Source organism: Drosophila willistoni, assembly GCF_018902025.1.
Source record: "Drosophila willistoni isolate 14030-0811.24 chromosome 2L unlocalized genomic scaffold, UCI_dwil_1.1 Seg196, whole genome shotgun sequence".
In the NCBI taxonomy this organism is placed as follows: domain Eukaryota; kingdom Metazoa; phylum Arthropoda; class Insecta; order Diptera; family Drosophilidae; genus Drosophila; species Drosophila willistoni.
The window spans coordinates 6001321-6013575 of record NW_025814048.1 but is presented as its reverse complement, the minus strand read 5'-3'; the positions used below and the strand labels follow the sequence as shown (position 1 = coordinate 6013575).

At 38.7% G+C, this 12255-nt stretch overlaps 5 protein-coding genes across 5 annotated transcripts; 2 read left to right on the top strand and 3 right to left on the bottom strand.

The window, feature by feature from the left end:
• Positions 1–469: 469 nt before the first annotated feature.
• LOC6640591 (5'-nucleotidase domain-containing protein 3) lies at positions 470–2825 on the top strand. The gene is made up of 7 exons (XM_002063214.4): positions 470–792; positions 995–1398; positions 1456–1751; positions 1817–2003; positions 2068–2208; positions 2271–2422; positions 2490–2825. Exons 1-7 carry the CDS (start codon positions 564–566, stop codon positions 2692–2694), a joined length of 1614 nt encoding a protein of 537 aa, XP_002063250.1. The 5' UTR covers positions 470–563; the 3' UTR covers positions 2695–2825.
• LOC111519861 (SET and MYND domain-containing protein 4) lies at positions 2823–5284 on the bottom strand. Its single transcript, XM_023182167.2, has 4 exons — positions 4572–5284; positions 3513–4521; positions 3157–3454; positions 2823–3097 (listed from the first exon to the last, which is right to left on the bottom strand). The coding sequence occupies exons 1-4, from the start codon at positions 5225–5227 to the stop codon at positions 2823–2825; spliced, it is 2238 nt and encodes a 745-aa protein (XP_023037935.1). The 5' UTR covers positions 5228–5284.
• Positions 5285–6513: 1229 nt separating this feature from the next.
• LOC6640418 (transcription factor grauzone) lies at positions 6514–8540 on the bottom strand. The gene is made up of 3 exons (XM_023182047.2): positions 8362–8540; positions 6886–8295; positions 6514–6827 (listed from the first exon to the last, which is right to left on the bottom strand). Exons 1-3 carry the CDS (start codon positions 8488–8490, stop codon positions 6558–6560), a joined length of 1809 nt encoding a protein of 602 aa, XP_023037815.1. The 5' UTR covers positions 8491–8540; the 3' UTR covers positions 6514–6557.
• A 120-nt stretch (positions 8541–8660) lies between these two features.
• LOC6640419 (monocarboxylate transporter 12-B) lies at positions 8661–11015 on the top strand. Its single transcript, XM_002063217.4, has 4 exons — positions 8661–8849; positions 8995–9125; positions 9193–9666; positions 9732–11015. Exons 2-4 carry the CDS (start codon positions 9051–9053, stop codon positions 10572–10574), a joined length of 1392 nt encoding a protein of 463 aa, XP_002063253.1. The 5' UTR covers positions 8661–8849; positions 8995–9050; the 3' UTR covers positions 10575–11015.
• Positions 11016–11031: 16 nt separating this feature from the next.
• Positions 11032–12011, bottom strand: LOC6640420 (proteasome subunit beta type-6). Its single transcript, XM_002063218.4, has 3 exons — positions 11870–12011; positions 11324–11798; positions 11032–11268 (listed from the first exon to the last, which is right to left on the bottom strand). The coding sequence occupies exons 1-3, from the start codon at positions 11909–11911 to the stop codon at positions 11108–11110; spliced, it is 678 nt and encodes a 225-aa protein (XP_002063254.1). The 5' UTR covers positions 11912–12011; the 3' UTR covers positions 11032–11107.
• Positions 12012–12255: the final 244 nt, after the last annotated feature.

The window sequence follows — 12255 nt, the reverse complement described above, 5'->3', positions numbered from 1 at the left end:
GACAACAAAATAGACTAGGGCTGCATAAACATCGGTTGCAAGTTATCGATAGTTAGTGTTCTATCGACGCAATATCGATAGTTTAGCAGTACTAAATTACACTGAAAACAATTGCTTTAAAAAAATTATAGAAATTGTATATTATTATTAAAAAACAAAAAGATCACATACCGAAGCTAAAGTCATATTTTCTTGTTCATTGCTCGAGCTTAAGTATTATCAGTGTAAGCAAATAGTACACATACCATTTAATAATAAGAAACTAAAAGTACGGAATTTTATTCTTGTGTTTGGGGATCTACCTATTCTGGAATAACGAAAAATATTTAACGAAATGTCGACTTCAACAACAAAGTTAAAAGAATTGTTCTTAAAGTTTTGCTGGATCACCCCAATTTTGGTCAAAGCTCACTCTACTATCGATAGTAACAATACTATTGAAATATCGATATTACTGTGGGTGGCATGCCAGCTATACCTCTCACCTCATCCCTCACCCACACATTTCACTCGTGGTACACATAACACAAAAATAAAGCTCAATTAGCTATCACAAAATTTTAATGTGTACGGCAGTTAGCTCGTCAATTGTTAGTACATTATACAGGGAAAATGTACTATTACGTCGACAAGTGCTGTCACCGATCCTACCCCGCACCATTCAATGGCTTCAATCAAAAATCCGTTGCATTTCCGGAACAGCCGTTACAAAGGAGGCAAATCCAAATTCAACGCCAACAACTGAGGCTGATTTTCAATATATTTATGAGTCGACTAAGAGGAAGTTTCAATGTAAGAAAAGAACGGATCAAAAAATCATGACAACTTAGATTAGGACAGATTAATTCTATTTTTTTCTGAGGCTCTATTCTCAAAAAATCGATCTCAAGTCTTTATAATCTTTATTTGAGAATAGTACTCCAGAAAAGTATTGAAATTTCTTGCAGAGAATGTGAATCCTTATACTTATATCCCAATATGTGTTTCTTTTTAGCTAAAAAATTGCCCGTTAATGTAGATCCGCACGCTGTATTTGCATGCAACGAGCTGGATTTATCCGAGGTGGTCGTTTACGGCTTTGACTATGACTATACGTTGGCCTGCTATAAACCAATTCTGGAGGATTTGCTCTATAATTTGGCCAGGGAAATGCTAGTTAAGCGATTTCATTATCCGGAGGCAATTTTGGAATTGGAATATGAGCCGAATTTCGCTGTGCGAGGACTTCATTATGATGTCGAGAAGGGCCTTTTGGTGAAATTGGACTCGTTTCTGCAGTTGCAATTGGGATCAGTCTATAGGGGGAGGACAAAAGTGGAGGCGGATGAAGTATTGCATCTCTATCATAATCGCTTGTTGCCCATCGCCTATGTCGAGGGTCCCAATAACAGCTATAGGGTATGCAAAAATCAATTAAGTTTGGAGCAATAAATTTGATCGTTTCTTCTAATTTAGCATAATACCAATTCTAAAATGGTTCAACTGGCCGATCTATTTTCCGTACCAGAAATGTGCCTACTTTGCAATGTTATCGAATATTTTGAACGGAATCGCATTGACTACAATCCGGAAATTGTTTTTCATGACACAAGAACTGCAATGGGTTCTTGCCATCCGATTATGCATGGAAGAGTAATGCATGATACGGAAAAATATATTGAACGTAATCCCAAGCTGGTCAAATATTTAGAGAAACTACAGCAGGCGGGAAAGAATCTCTTTTTGGTCACCAACAGTCCATTCTCATTTGTGTAAGTATAATGCCAGATAATTTGTGAAAACGATTTTGAAAGGTTTTCCTTAATAATTTTGATAGGAACTGTGGCATGTCCTGGCTGGTGGGTCCACATTGGCGTGACTTCTTTGATGTGGTCATTGTGCAGGCCAGAAAGCCAAAATTTTTTACAGATGAATCACGGCCCATTCGTTTGTTCGATGAGAAAACTCAATCGCATCTTTGGGATCGAGTTTTTAAACTAGAAAAGGGAAAAATCTATTATGAGGTTGGCTTTTAAAATTAGCTCACATACCTTTTCACAATATGTTAAATATTTCATCAATTTTTAGGGTTCAGTACGTCAATTACAGGAGCTAAAAGGCTGGCGGGGACATTCTGTTCTATATTTTGGTGATCATCCATATAGTGATCTAGCGGATGTAACATTAAAGCACAGTTGGCGTACAGGAGCCATCATAAGTGAATTGGCGGTATGCGCATTTAAAGTTATAGTAAATGAAAACACTAAACCAAAACTTCTTTGTTTAAACAGCATGAAATCAAAACTCTAAACCGTGAGGACTTTAAAATGAGCGCCAATTGGCTACAAATGTTAACTCAATTGATTGAAGAAACCCAGGACAATGAAAGCGATGGAGCTCAGATATGTCTGTCTAGATGGATGGAGGAGAGGGATCAGCTAAGGTAAGCCCTTAATTAAGGTATTTTATATTAATAAATTCTACTATTTCTTTTATTTTTGTCATTTCAGAAACAAGACCAAAAACGTGTTTAATGAACAATTTGGTAGTGTTTTTCGCACGTATCACAATCCCACGTATTTCTCGCGACGTCTCTTCCGCTTTGCCGATATTTATACCAGTGACATAACAAACTTGCTCAAATTCTCCACCTCGCATACCTTTTATCCACGTCGCGGTGTAATGCCACATGAATATGCCTCGCATTTTATTTAAAATGTGTGGAGAGAGGGTGACAGAGAGTGTAGCTTTTTGTTTTTTTTTTTAGTTTGTAGTATTACAAAAAAGTGCCAGTTGCTCGAAATTAGTGAATTTATTAAATATATATCTCATTATAATTAATGTTATTTACATTGTTGTTGTTGCTCAATAAAATCGTTGTAGTAATTTATGAAAATATCACGTATCTCTCGGGCTAAATTTTCTAAAAGTTTTAACATAGTTTCCAACTCTTCTTTATCTAATTTACATTTTTTCAAGGCCATTAAATCCCATAGGTAAGTCATTTTGCCTAAATAGTTTAATGAATGACTGCCTTTCTGGACTGAAACGGCAAGTAATTGTTGTCTTATAACTTTCTCCAAATTTAGATAATCCTCAGTGTCCAAAGAGTAGCCATCTAAGGGGAAAATAAGTAAACTATTAAACTCTCAAATAATTAATTATTATTATTAATACCTTCGCGGGCCTTAAAGCAGGCCTCAATAAGCTCTCCAGCCATATTCAGTTTGAGGCTATTGTGATCCAATAAACAATTATTAAGTTGGTAAAACGATTTGTAAAGCAATTGTCTCGACGATTTGTCATGGATGTTCTCTAAAAGCTGGAAAAATTGTTGATACCAAGGAAAGACCTGTTGGACCTTACAATGCGTACAATCTATGGCCACTTCCAAGTCGGATTCCAGCCACCAATTCAAATTTGTAGGAGCAAACCATTTGCCACAACTTTCGCACTTATATTGATGATAATTCAACTAAAATGAGTTGAGTTAATGAAGAATGATTAACAAAAATTGGTAAATATGTACTTACATATGCCTCATCGTAGTCTGATTTCATACACTTCGTGCAACGACATTGAAATTTGTAAACATCTTGCAAATGCTCTGTGCGCTCTTGTCTTAAGCTGTTGTTGTAATCCTGGGTATAACAATTGAAGATCTCATCGCCCGCTTTGATATTTTTACTGGCATAAACGATTATTTGGCGACCATCGAATTTGGTCCTTATGGAAGGATCACATGCATGATTACATAGACTCAAGTATGGCAGATTCATTGCAGTTGTCAGCTTTATTTGGCTCAATTTGTGAAGACAACCCAATTTTAGTCGCCAGGTTGATTGCCAAATGCTTGGCTCTAATAGAGGTAAATCCAAGCTAAAGCTGAGAGCATAGCCCACATGTCCATTTACTAGTAGTTGACCAGCATGTCGCAAAATAAGAGCAGATACAATGATTTTGGAATCTTGTCTTTTGTTGAGAGGAAATTGCTCGAAGAATTTCGTATGCTTTTCCAAATAGACTTGGAGTAAGTTAGCACTCAAGGCATAATACATTAGCTCATTCGGTGAAACTTTATTCAGGTGGCTAATCATGCCGAGACTTGTTGCATATTGTGGTCTTAATGGGTCAACTTTGCTGTGGCCTTTCTGATTTAACTCCAACAATTTCGTCCATGTCTCTAAAGTGTTTGAGTCTTGCGTAAAGTGGGTTAATATTTCAGGTAGGTAAGTGAGTACCAAACGCATGGCCAAATGAGAGACCCCGAGCATCTGCAGCAGATTAAGCCTGTAGGCTGCACATTCGTATTGATGTATATACAGATGACTTTGTCGGCATGCTCGCGAACAGTATATTACCCTGTGATGGCAATGCGGACAGGGTATGGGAGCACACATGAAGCTGGTGGCACATTGATGGCAAATGATGTTATCCTCGATGGGCACAAAGGCCGAGGCCATTTCCTGGAAAATAACTTCATGCGCCGCAATGTTGTTCTTGGCTATCATATAGCGATTATCACAATTGGAATCTATAATGCTATCAATCAGATAAGTCTTAAATGTGATAGATCTCCGAGTTCCACTTACATTTCTTGTTTGTCCAAATGCTCCTCTTTTTGAGTCTGCTTATTTGCAGTGTCTTTAGATTCCTGTAAATCTGTAAGAATCTCTTCTAGTTCCAGCAATTGCTTTATATAGCCATCATTTAAATCTTTTTCTCTTAGACATTCGAGATGTCGTTCCAAATCCTCAATATTTTTTAATTTAGCTGCACAATATGCTAGTCTTATGACAATTTTGTGTTGCAATTTCTGGTTATAACCAAATTCCAAAGCATGGCAACAATCGTCATAGGCCTCTTGGTAGTAGCCAAATTCCTGGAGTGCCATGCCTCTATTGGCAAATGCAAGACAGAGCTCATCATAAGCACTTTCGGCTTTAAAAATTGCTTTGGTGTAAAGTCGGCAGGCCTCGAGTAAACGATTCTGATTTGACATTGCTTTATATATGCGATTACCCTCCTCTCTAAGGAGTCGCGCCTCCTCTTGACAGGATTGATGGTCATGTCGTTGGTTTTGCTCTTCCTTTTCCAGATGAGCCAACAATTGTTTGGTTAGTTGTTGAAAATGTTGCTTCTTGGTAGGTTCATGCAAAAGTTTAATGGTCGCTAATTCATTCTTATAAGGACCCTTGAAATCCACCAGCTGCTCTTGCAGAGAAAATACTTTAGCTAGTTGGTCCATTTAATGAAAAAAACAAAACTGAAACACTGAGAGAAATAATCTTTTCGTGAATTAGTTGTGCCAGTAGTTCTTATCGATAGTGATGAAATAAGCACTAATTTAGGTTATCGATAACCACACAGTTTAAAGAAAATTCGCGCGCGGAATCGGTTATCGATAACATTACATTTTATAATTTTTTGCGCCATTTGTAATACGCATATTCAAATGCGACTAATGGCCATTTGTCTATAATTTGGTTATAACATGGGGACCCACAAGTATTAAGTTACTATTTGTCATGAATTTCGATGAATTTCTTTCTTAGCCATTTGCCTATAAATTCACGTGCCGAACCGGCTTCAATTTAAATAATATTCGTCAGCCGAAGAGATAAGATCGGCATCAAAAAAAAAAAAAAAACAAAAACAAAAGGAAGACTACTAAGCAGACGAAGTAATTGTTTTATTGTGCATATTTTCTTGGGCAAACAAAGTGATAGTGCGAAATTGAATAAACACAACACTATAGCCTGGTGTCAAAAAGAAAAAGTCATATTTAAATTACCTAATTACTGGACAAGAATCAAGACAAGTAAACAATTTAAACATTTTTAAAACTTATTGCGAAATAGATTTTTATGGGACACATAGATATAGACGAATGTATCACAATGTCATTTTTATTCTATAAAAAACCAGATCGACAATGTTTCAAAAATATGTATTAGGATGAAATCACGATTCATATCTTCTTGAATTTATTGTATTCATTAAATTGCGTGAGCAAATTTGTTTTCGTTCTTTAGTTCAAACGTGAGCAAATTTGTTTTTATTCTTCAGTTTAAACAAGGGTCAACAAGGTTGTTTTTTTTTTTTTTTTTGGCAATAATCCATGTGTCATTATCACAGAAAACAAAAATATTCCACTGGAAAATAAGATTTTACCAGAATTATGATTTCTATTTTTCTTGTTTTGTCATTCTTCATAACATCTTGGACTAGAATATAGAAAAAAAAAATAACCAATTATTTATACCTTTGAACTGATTGATAAGGAAAAAAAAATCACTTTGAAACCGACTCAAACTGGTTTTGCCATCTATAATCACAGATTGTCTGTGGACCATACGCTTCTATATGTTGCCTAGATTGCCAGTCAGATTCGACCTTAAACCCATGATAAGGAGCCAGGCTTCGATGCTCATTAGTTACCAGTTGTCTTGAAACCGGATTAAAGCGGTTCGACCACATTCGAGATTTTTGTGTTTTCTTCTTTTCAATTAAGTAAAAATTACAAATTACAGATCAAAAATTATGTCAATGGTTAACCTTTAATCCTAAAATTGTTATCAAAACTCCATACTGTTGGTTGTCATCTCTTCGTCAATATCATCGTTTTTCTCATCATTTTGGCCTCTGGCTTCCGTTGTCTTGCGCACACTGACGGCAATAATTGAATCGGACTTTCGATTTTTGGCCATACGTTGTTGACGATTCTCTTCCCATTCCTTACGATGCATTTTCTTGCGATGGGCATGCATATTTGCATTTGAGTTGAAGGTCTGGGTGCAATGGGGGCACGTGTACAGCACTTCACCCGTATGGGTGGTCATGTGTTCCTAAGGGAAAAAGATGGAGAATATTATAATCCATAAAAGGATATAAAAATCTACATACTTTTAGTTCGTTGGGTCTCTTGAAGGCTTTTTCACACATGGGACACTGATGAGTTCTGGCCGTCTTATGCGTATACTTAATGTGATGCTGATGGGATTGTAAGCTAGGTGAGATTTTCAAACAATATTCACATTGCATGGGTTGCAAATTCTCCTCCGTGTGCATCATTTTAATGTGACGGGCCAAACCGTATTTATTGGTCAATATGGAGTCACAGAGGTCACATTTGATCACCTTTTGCGGAGCACCGGCATGCTCCTCCATATGACGGGCTAATGCTTCGCGACCTCGTATAGATTTGCCACAGATTTCGCACATTTTGCAATAGAGATTCAAGTGGACAAGTTTCACATGCTGCTGCATGGTATAACGATTGGGAAAGGTCTTGCCGCAAGTGGGACACTCATCGTTCCAAAGTTCCTTGGGAATGTGGGTGAGCTTGTGGCGATCACACACTTTAAGGCTGTAGAAACTTTTCATGCATACATCGCATTGATAGAGACGACCTCTCTCCTTGACCTCATGCATACGCATATGCAACTCTAGGCTGCGTCTTTGACCCATTACCCGATTGCAGATGTGGCACTTGAATAGTTCAGGATTCTGATGATGCTGCAAATGATCAACCAGAACACCACGCTTGTAGAACTTTCGATTACAGCACATGGCATAACCGCGTTGCTTATGCTCTTGCCGCATATGAACTAAAAGTTCGGAAAATCCTTCTTGTGGCTTGCTGCAAATGCTGCACTGAACTTTGTAATGTTCACGTAGATATTCGTTAAATTCTCGCGACTTTTCTATGATGGTTACTCCAGTGGCTGTCATGGGTCTCTTGGCGACTCGTCCACGCACTGAGCCACGGGGTCGACCACGCTTCTTTTTGGCAACTTTTTTGACTTGTTGCTTTTTGGATTTTGGCTTTTGCTCTATCTTTAAATCCTCCTCCTCCTCCTGTTCTTCCTCCTCGGACTCTGTATTATTGTTGACGTCATCGTGCTCAAACTCTTCTTCGTTGTCGTGCTCATCAACATCATCCGCCGCTTCATCATCATCATCCTCTTCATCTTCTAGTACATCGGCCATGGTTAAATCGGCCTCGGGATATTCAATTTTAATCTCATTTAAATTGATCTGCTCCAACACAGCCTTAAGCTCCTCTTCATTGGCTTTGACCTCAATGGCCGAGGCTTTGCGAGGACGTCCACGTCTGCGGGTTTTCACTGCCTCCGCCACGCTTTCCCTGGGTTTCTCCTTCTCCCTCTCGGGTTGTTCGCATTTTACCATTGGCGCGTTCGCCTGCAGAACTTTGTGGGCTTGCTCCACTTTTTCATAGAAATTATGAAATAGCAACAATTGCTCCCAACATGGGCCACACACAAATGAATCGTCCAAAGCATCATTGTCAATCTAGGAAAAACATGGACAACTAGATGAGCAATTTGTTGTTATATTTTTCACAGCGCAATTGTTTACCCTAAGCCAAAAATGCTTTTCAATGATTTCTTTCAATCGCATCATTTTGGCCTCATCTGAAGCCAAGTCGATGTGCCCAATGCTGTCATCCGCCTTCTGTTGTGTGCACAAATAGCACAATTTGTTCATATTTCAGCAAAAAAAATAAAGAATTTTGGTAAAGTTATCACTCGTTTTTGTTGCCATTCAATTAGAGATGGAACTAGTCCACGCTTAGGGTGACCATATAATTCTTGAACGCATTCCGCTATCATCGTAATATCGAAAGCGTTAGAGATGGTAAAAAAAAATAAACAAACAAACAACGAATCAGCTGATTGGCTTGTGGACTTTAGCAGATTCACCGCCGTCCACTGTCTTTGAATTAATTTAAACAATTTAATTTAATTTGTTAATAAGATGTTGTTGACTATTGAGCAACACCTCAAATGATTCGAAGATTAAGTAAATGTCATTCTGTGTCTAGCCTTCGCATAGGCAAGGAATGAGTAAGTAAAATGTCTCCACTTCCATTGTTTTTTGTTTTTATTGTTTATATTGCCCAATCCTGGCACAGATAAGGCGGCTGCTAATCAAAGTAAACATTTTAAGCCTCTACTATATTTACCCCTTTATTGTTGTTATCTTTTTCAGTTAATTGCGACAAGGTCTATATAGTAAACCATTGAAATCTGATTGGGACAACGAGCATGGACGGTCAAGTTAATCGGGTGCCCGATGGTGGGTTTGGGTGGGTGATAGTCGCCGCCGTCGCCATCATAAATGTAAGTACCAAAAACACTACAGAATCTAGACTCTAGACAATAATAATGATATGGTTTTAATTTATAGATGACCAATCAATCCATATTGTCGGTGTTTGGTCAACTTTTTGGTGGTGAACTTCGTCGGATGAATGAGGACACATTCACAGCGGCTTTAATAACCAATCTTAATAGCTTGGCTTTAAACTTTTCGGGTCTGTTTATTGGTCCGGCCATCAAGAGTTTCAAGCCTCGCAATGTGGCAATCTGTGGTTGTCTTTTTGTCTCCTTGGGCCTTCTTATATGCTCCATGGCTACAGAGAGTTGGCATTTCATAGTGGGCTATAGTTTCTTCGTTGGCTTCGGTTTGGGTCTCATTTCACCCTCAACTTTTATGGCCATTAATTCCTACTTTAGCAGTAAACGTGGACGTGCCGTGGGTGTATCATTAGCTGGAGCCGGAGTGGGTCAGGTCTTTATGCCACATGTTGTGCGCTATTTTCTGGATAACTATGATTTCCAAATAGCCGTTTTGGCCATGGCTATGGTTTCATTGACCGGGGTAAGTAAAAAGAAAATGATTTCTATTTAGTATCATTAATCGTTGGTTTTCGGTTTTGTTTTTAGATCTTTGGTGCCATGTTCTTGAAACCTTTAAATCCTCCGCTTCAGCATAACAACCGTAAGCATATACGCCTGCTGTCCGAGAAAGATGTAGAAAAATGCCAAGTGACTCCACAGGCTGAGACTGTGCATCAACCATCTGAAGAATCGTTTTCCAAGAAAATGCTATCCCGTTTAGTGCAAGCTCTGGACTTGGAATTGCTTAAAGATTTCGTCTTTTGGAGCATCATAGTGGGCATGGCCCTAGTCTATACGGCAACTATAAATTTCACTATGATCTTCCCGAGTTTCCTAAGGCATTCTGTTGATCTGAATAGCCAATTGGTTGCCACCTGCATGTCTGTGGTGGCCTTTGCGGATATCATTTGTCGTCTTCTTTTGCCTTGTTTGACCGATTACCTTAGAATACCCTACCGTGTGGTCTTCCTGTTAGGCACACTGGGCCTATTTGTGGCACGCATGTTCCTAGCGGAGACCAAGGATCTAAGGGTTATTATTGCCATGTCTGTATTAACCGGAATGATGAAATCTGCCACTGTCATCAATAACAATCTAACCATTTCATCGCATTGCCGATCGGAAAAACTGGCTGGAGGTTTGGGTCTCAGTATGATGTCCAAAGGATTGATTGTCATCACAGTTGGCCAGCTATTGGGCTGGATTCGTGACTACTTCGATTCATATGTGATATGTTTGTATGCCCAGAGTGTGATACTATTCCTGGTGGTGATTGTGTGGTCTCCGGAAATTTACTATCGTTATCGCAGGCAAAAGAGAACCACAACCAAATCCATAGAGACTACTATTGAGGCAGGCGTGGAAGAGGTTGCCAAGCTCAATGCTTAAAATGAAGATATAAAATGAGTTTGGAATTGAATGGTGGTCGGGGGAGAGGGGGTTTATATGTCAAAGATGTGATAGTGAAATGGAATCTCATGTGGATAGCTCGAAATTTTTCCTACCTTGCTAAAAAACTCTCACAAATGCCAATTTATATATCTAAAAGTCAATTATATTGTATAACTTTTGATCTTCCAACCAATTGAAATAGGGCATCCACATTGGACTTTTGAATTCAAGTTGAGATTCAATTCATTGTATGTTAAATGTAAACACTTGTGTGCTATGATTAGAAATGGATATTTTAGTATAACCAAATAGTATTTAAGTCCATACTCGACTATTTATATACCCATCTGCATCTATATACATATTAGTATTCCCATCATAAATTAATCGTAAATTAGCTTTTGTACTGCTCAAAATGAATAAAAGACATATACAAAAAAAAAAACAAATTAAATTCACACTATGCCGAATTTCTATATATTTTATTTTTATTGAAAAAGACAGTTTAGAACTTTTTATGATCCCAGATTTTACGCAGCGACAATAAAGGAGCTTTCACTTCGCTCCGAGACTTCGGGCAGGCCTGTTTCGGTATTGAAGAATAAACGACGCTCGATTCCATCTTCGGTGATGATGCCAATGCGTACAACACCGCCGGAGCTACCATCGTGGTAAATGGCATGTTGGACGGCTGCAAATATACAGGAATTAGTGTCCAGTTCTTTAAACGATTACTGCCGGCTTACCCTTCTTAACGAACTCAACGCACTCCTCCTTCTGCATGCCCTCGCGGTAGTGTTCACGAACAAAACCATAAATGAATGAGGAACCCGAACCGCCAATGGTGCAGGCTTCGCGTGTCAACATGCCACCCAGTGGAATGCTGTAGACCTGACCTCCACGCTGTGCATCCCAGCCAGCCACAATGATGCCGGCCATCAGAGAATCACGATAGTTGTAGCAAAAGTTACGGAACTCAGAGGCAGCTTCCCAAACTTCGGCATCTCTGTTGGTCTGAATTTCATGATAGTTCAATGAGTAGGCGACAATATCGGCAATGGCCTGAGTGTCGGCAGCGGATCCACTGCGACAGCAATAGATTTTGTCCGTAATGCGTGTTAGTTTGTCTGTGACACGATTGGCCACATAAGCTCCAGAGCTGGTACGGGAATCGGCTCCAACAACCACACCGCCATCAAACTCCACGGCCATAATTGTGGTCTGGAATAGGTATCAAGTGGGTAAAGTTATAGTTATCTCTGAGTGCAAACTGCCACAATTCTTGTACTTACTCCAGTGCTGACGGGTTTGTCGGTTACATTAAAGTCGTCCATTTTGGCTTATAATTTTTACAAGATGAAATTTATTGCAAACTATATTAACAATACGAAAAGCCGAACGAAATGACTGGCTTGTTTTGCGTAAGTGTTAATAAGTGCTAAAAAATCAGGGTTGCAGAATGCAGTGTTGCTCAACTTGTCATAACATGGCTCCATCTACCACTATGCACAGTGGCTCCGTCTATCACCATGTTAATGTTGTGCAACCCTAAATTTCTTCAAAACAAAATCAGCTGTGCGGACATGACAAAGTAAAAAAAAAAACACAATTGTCAAACAACAAGGTATAGAAACAAAACACAAATCTCTGATAATGCTATTTAAGCGATATTAATAGC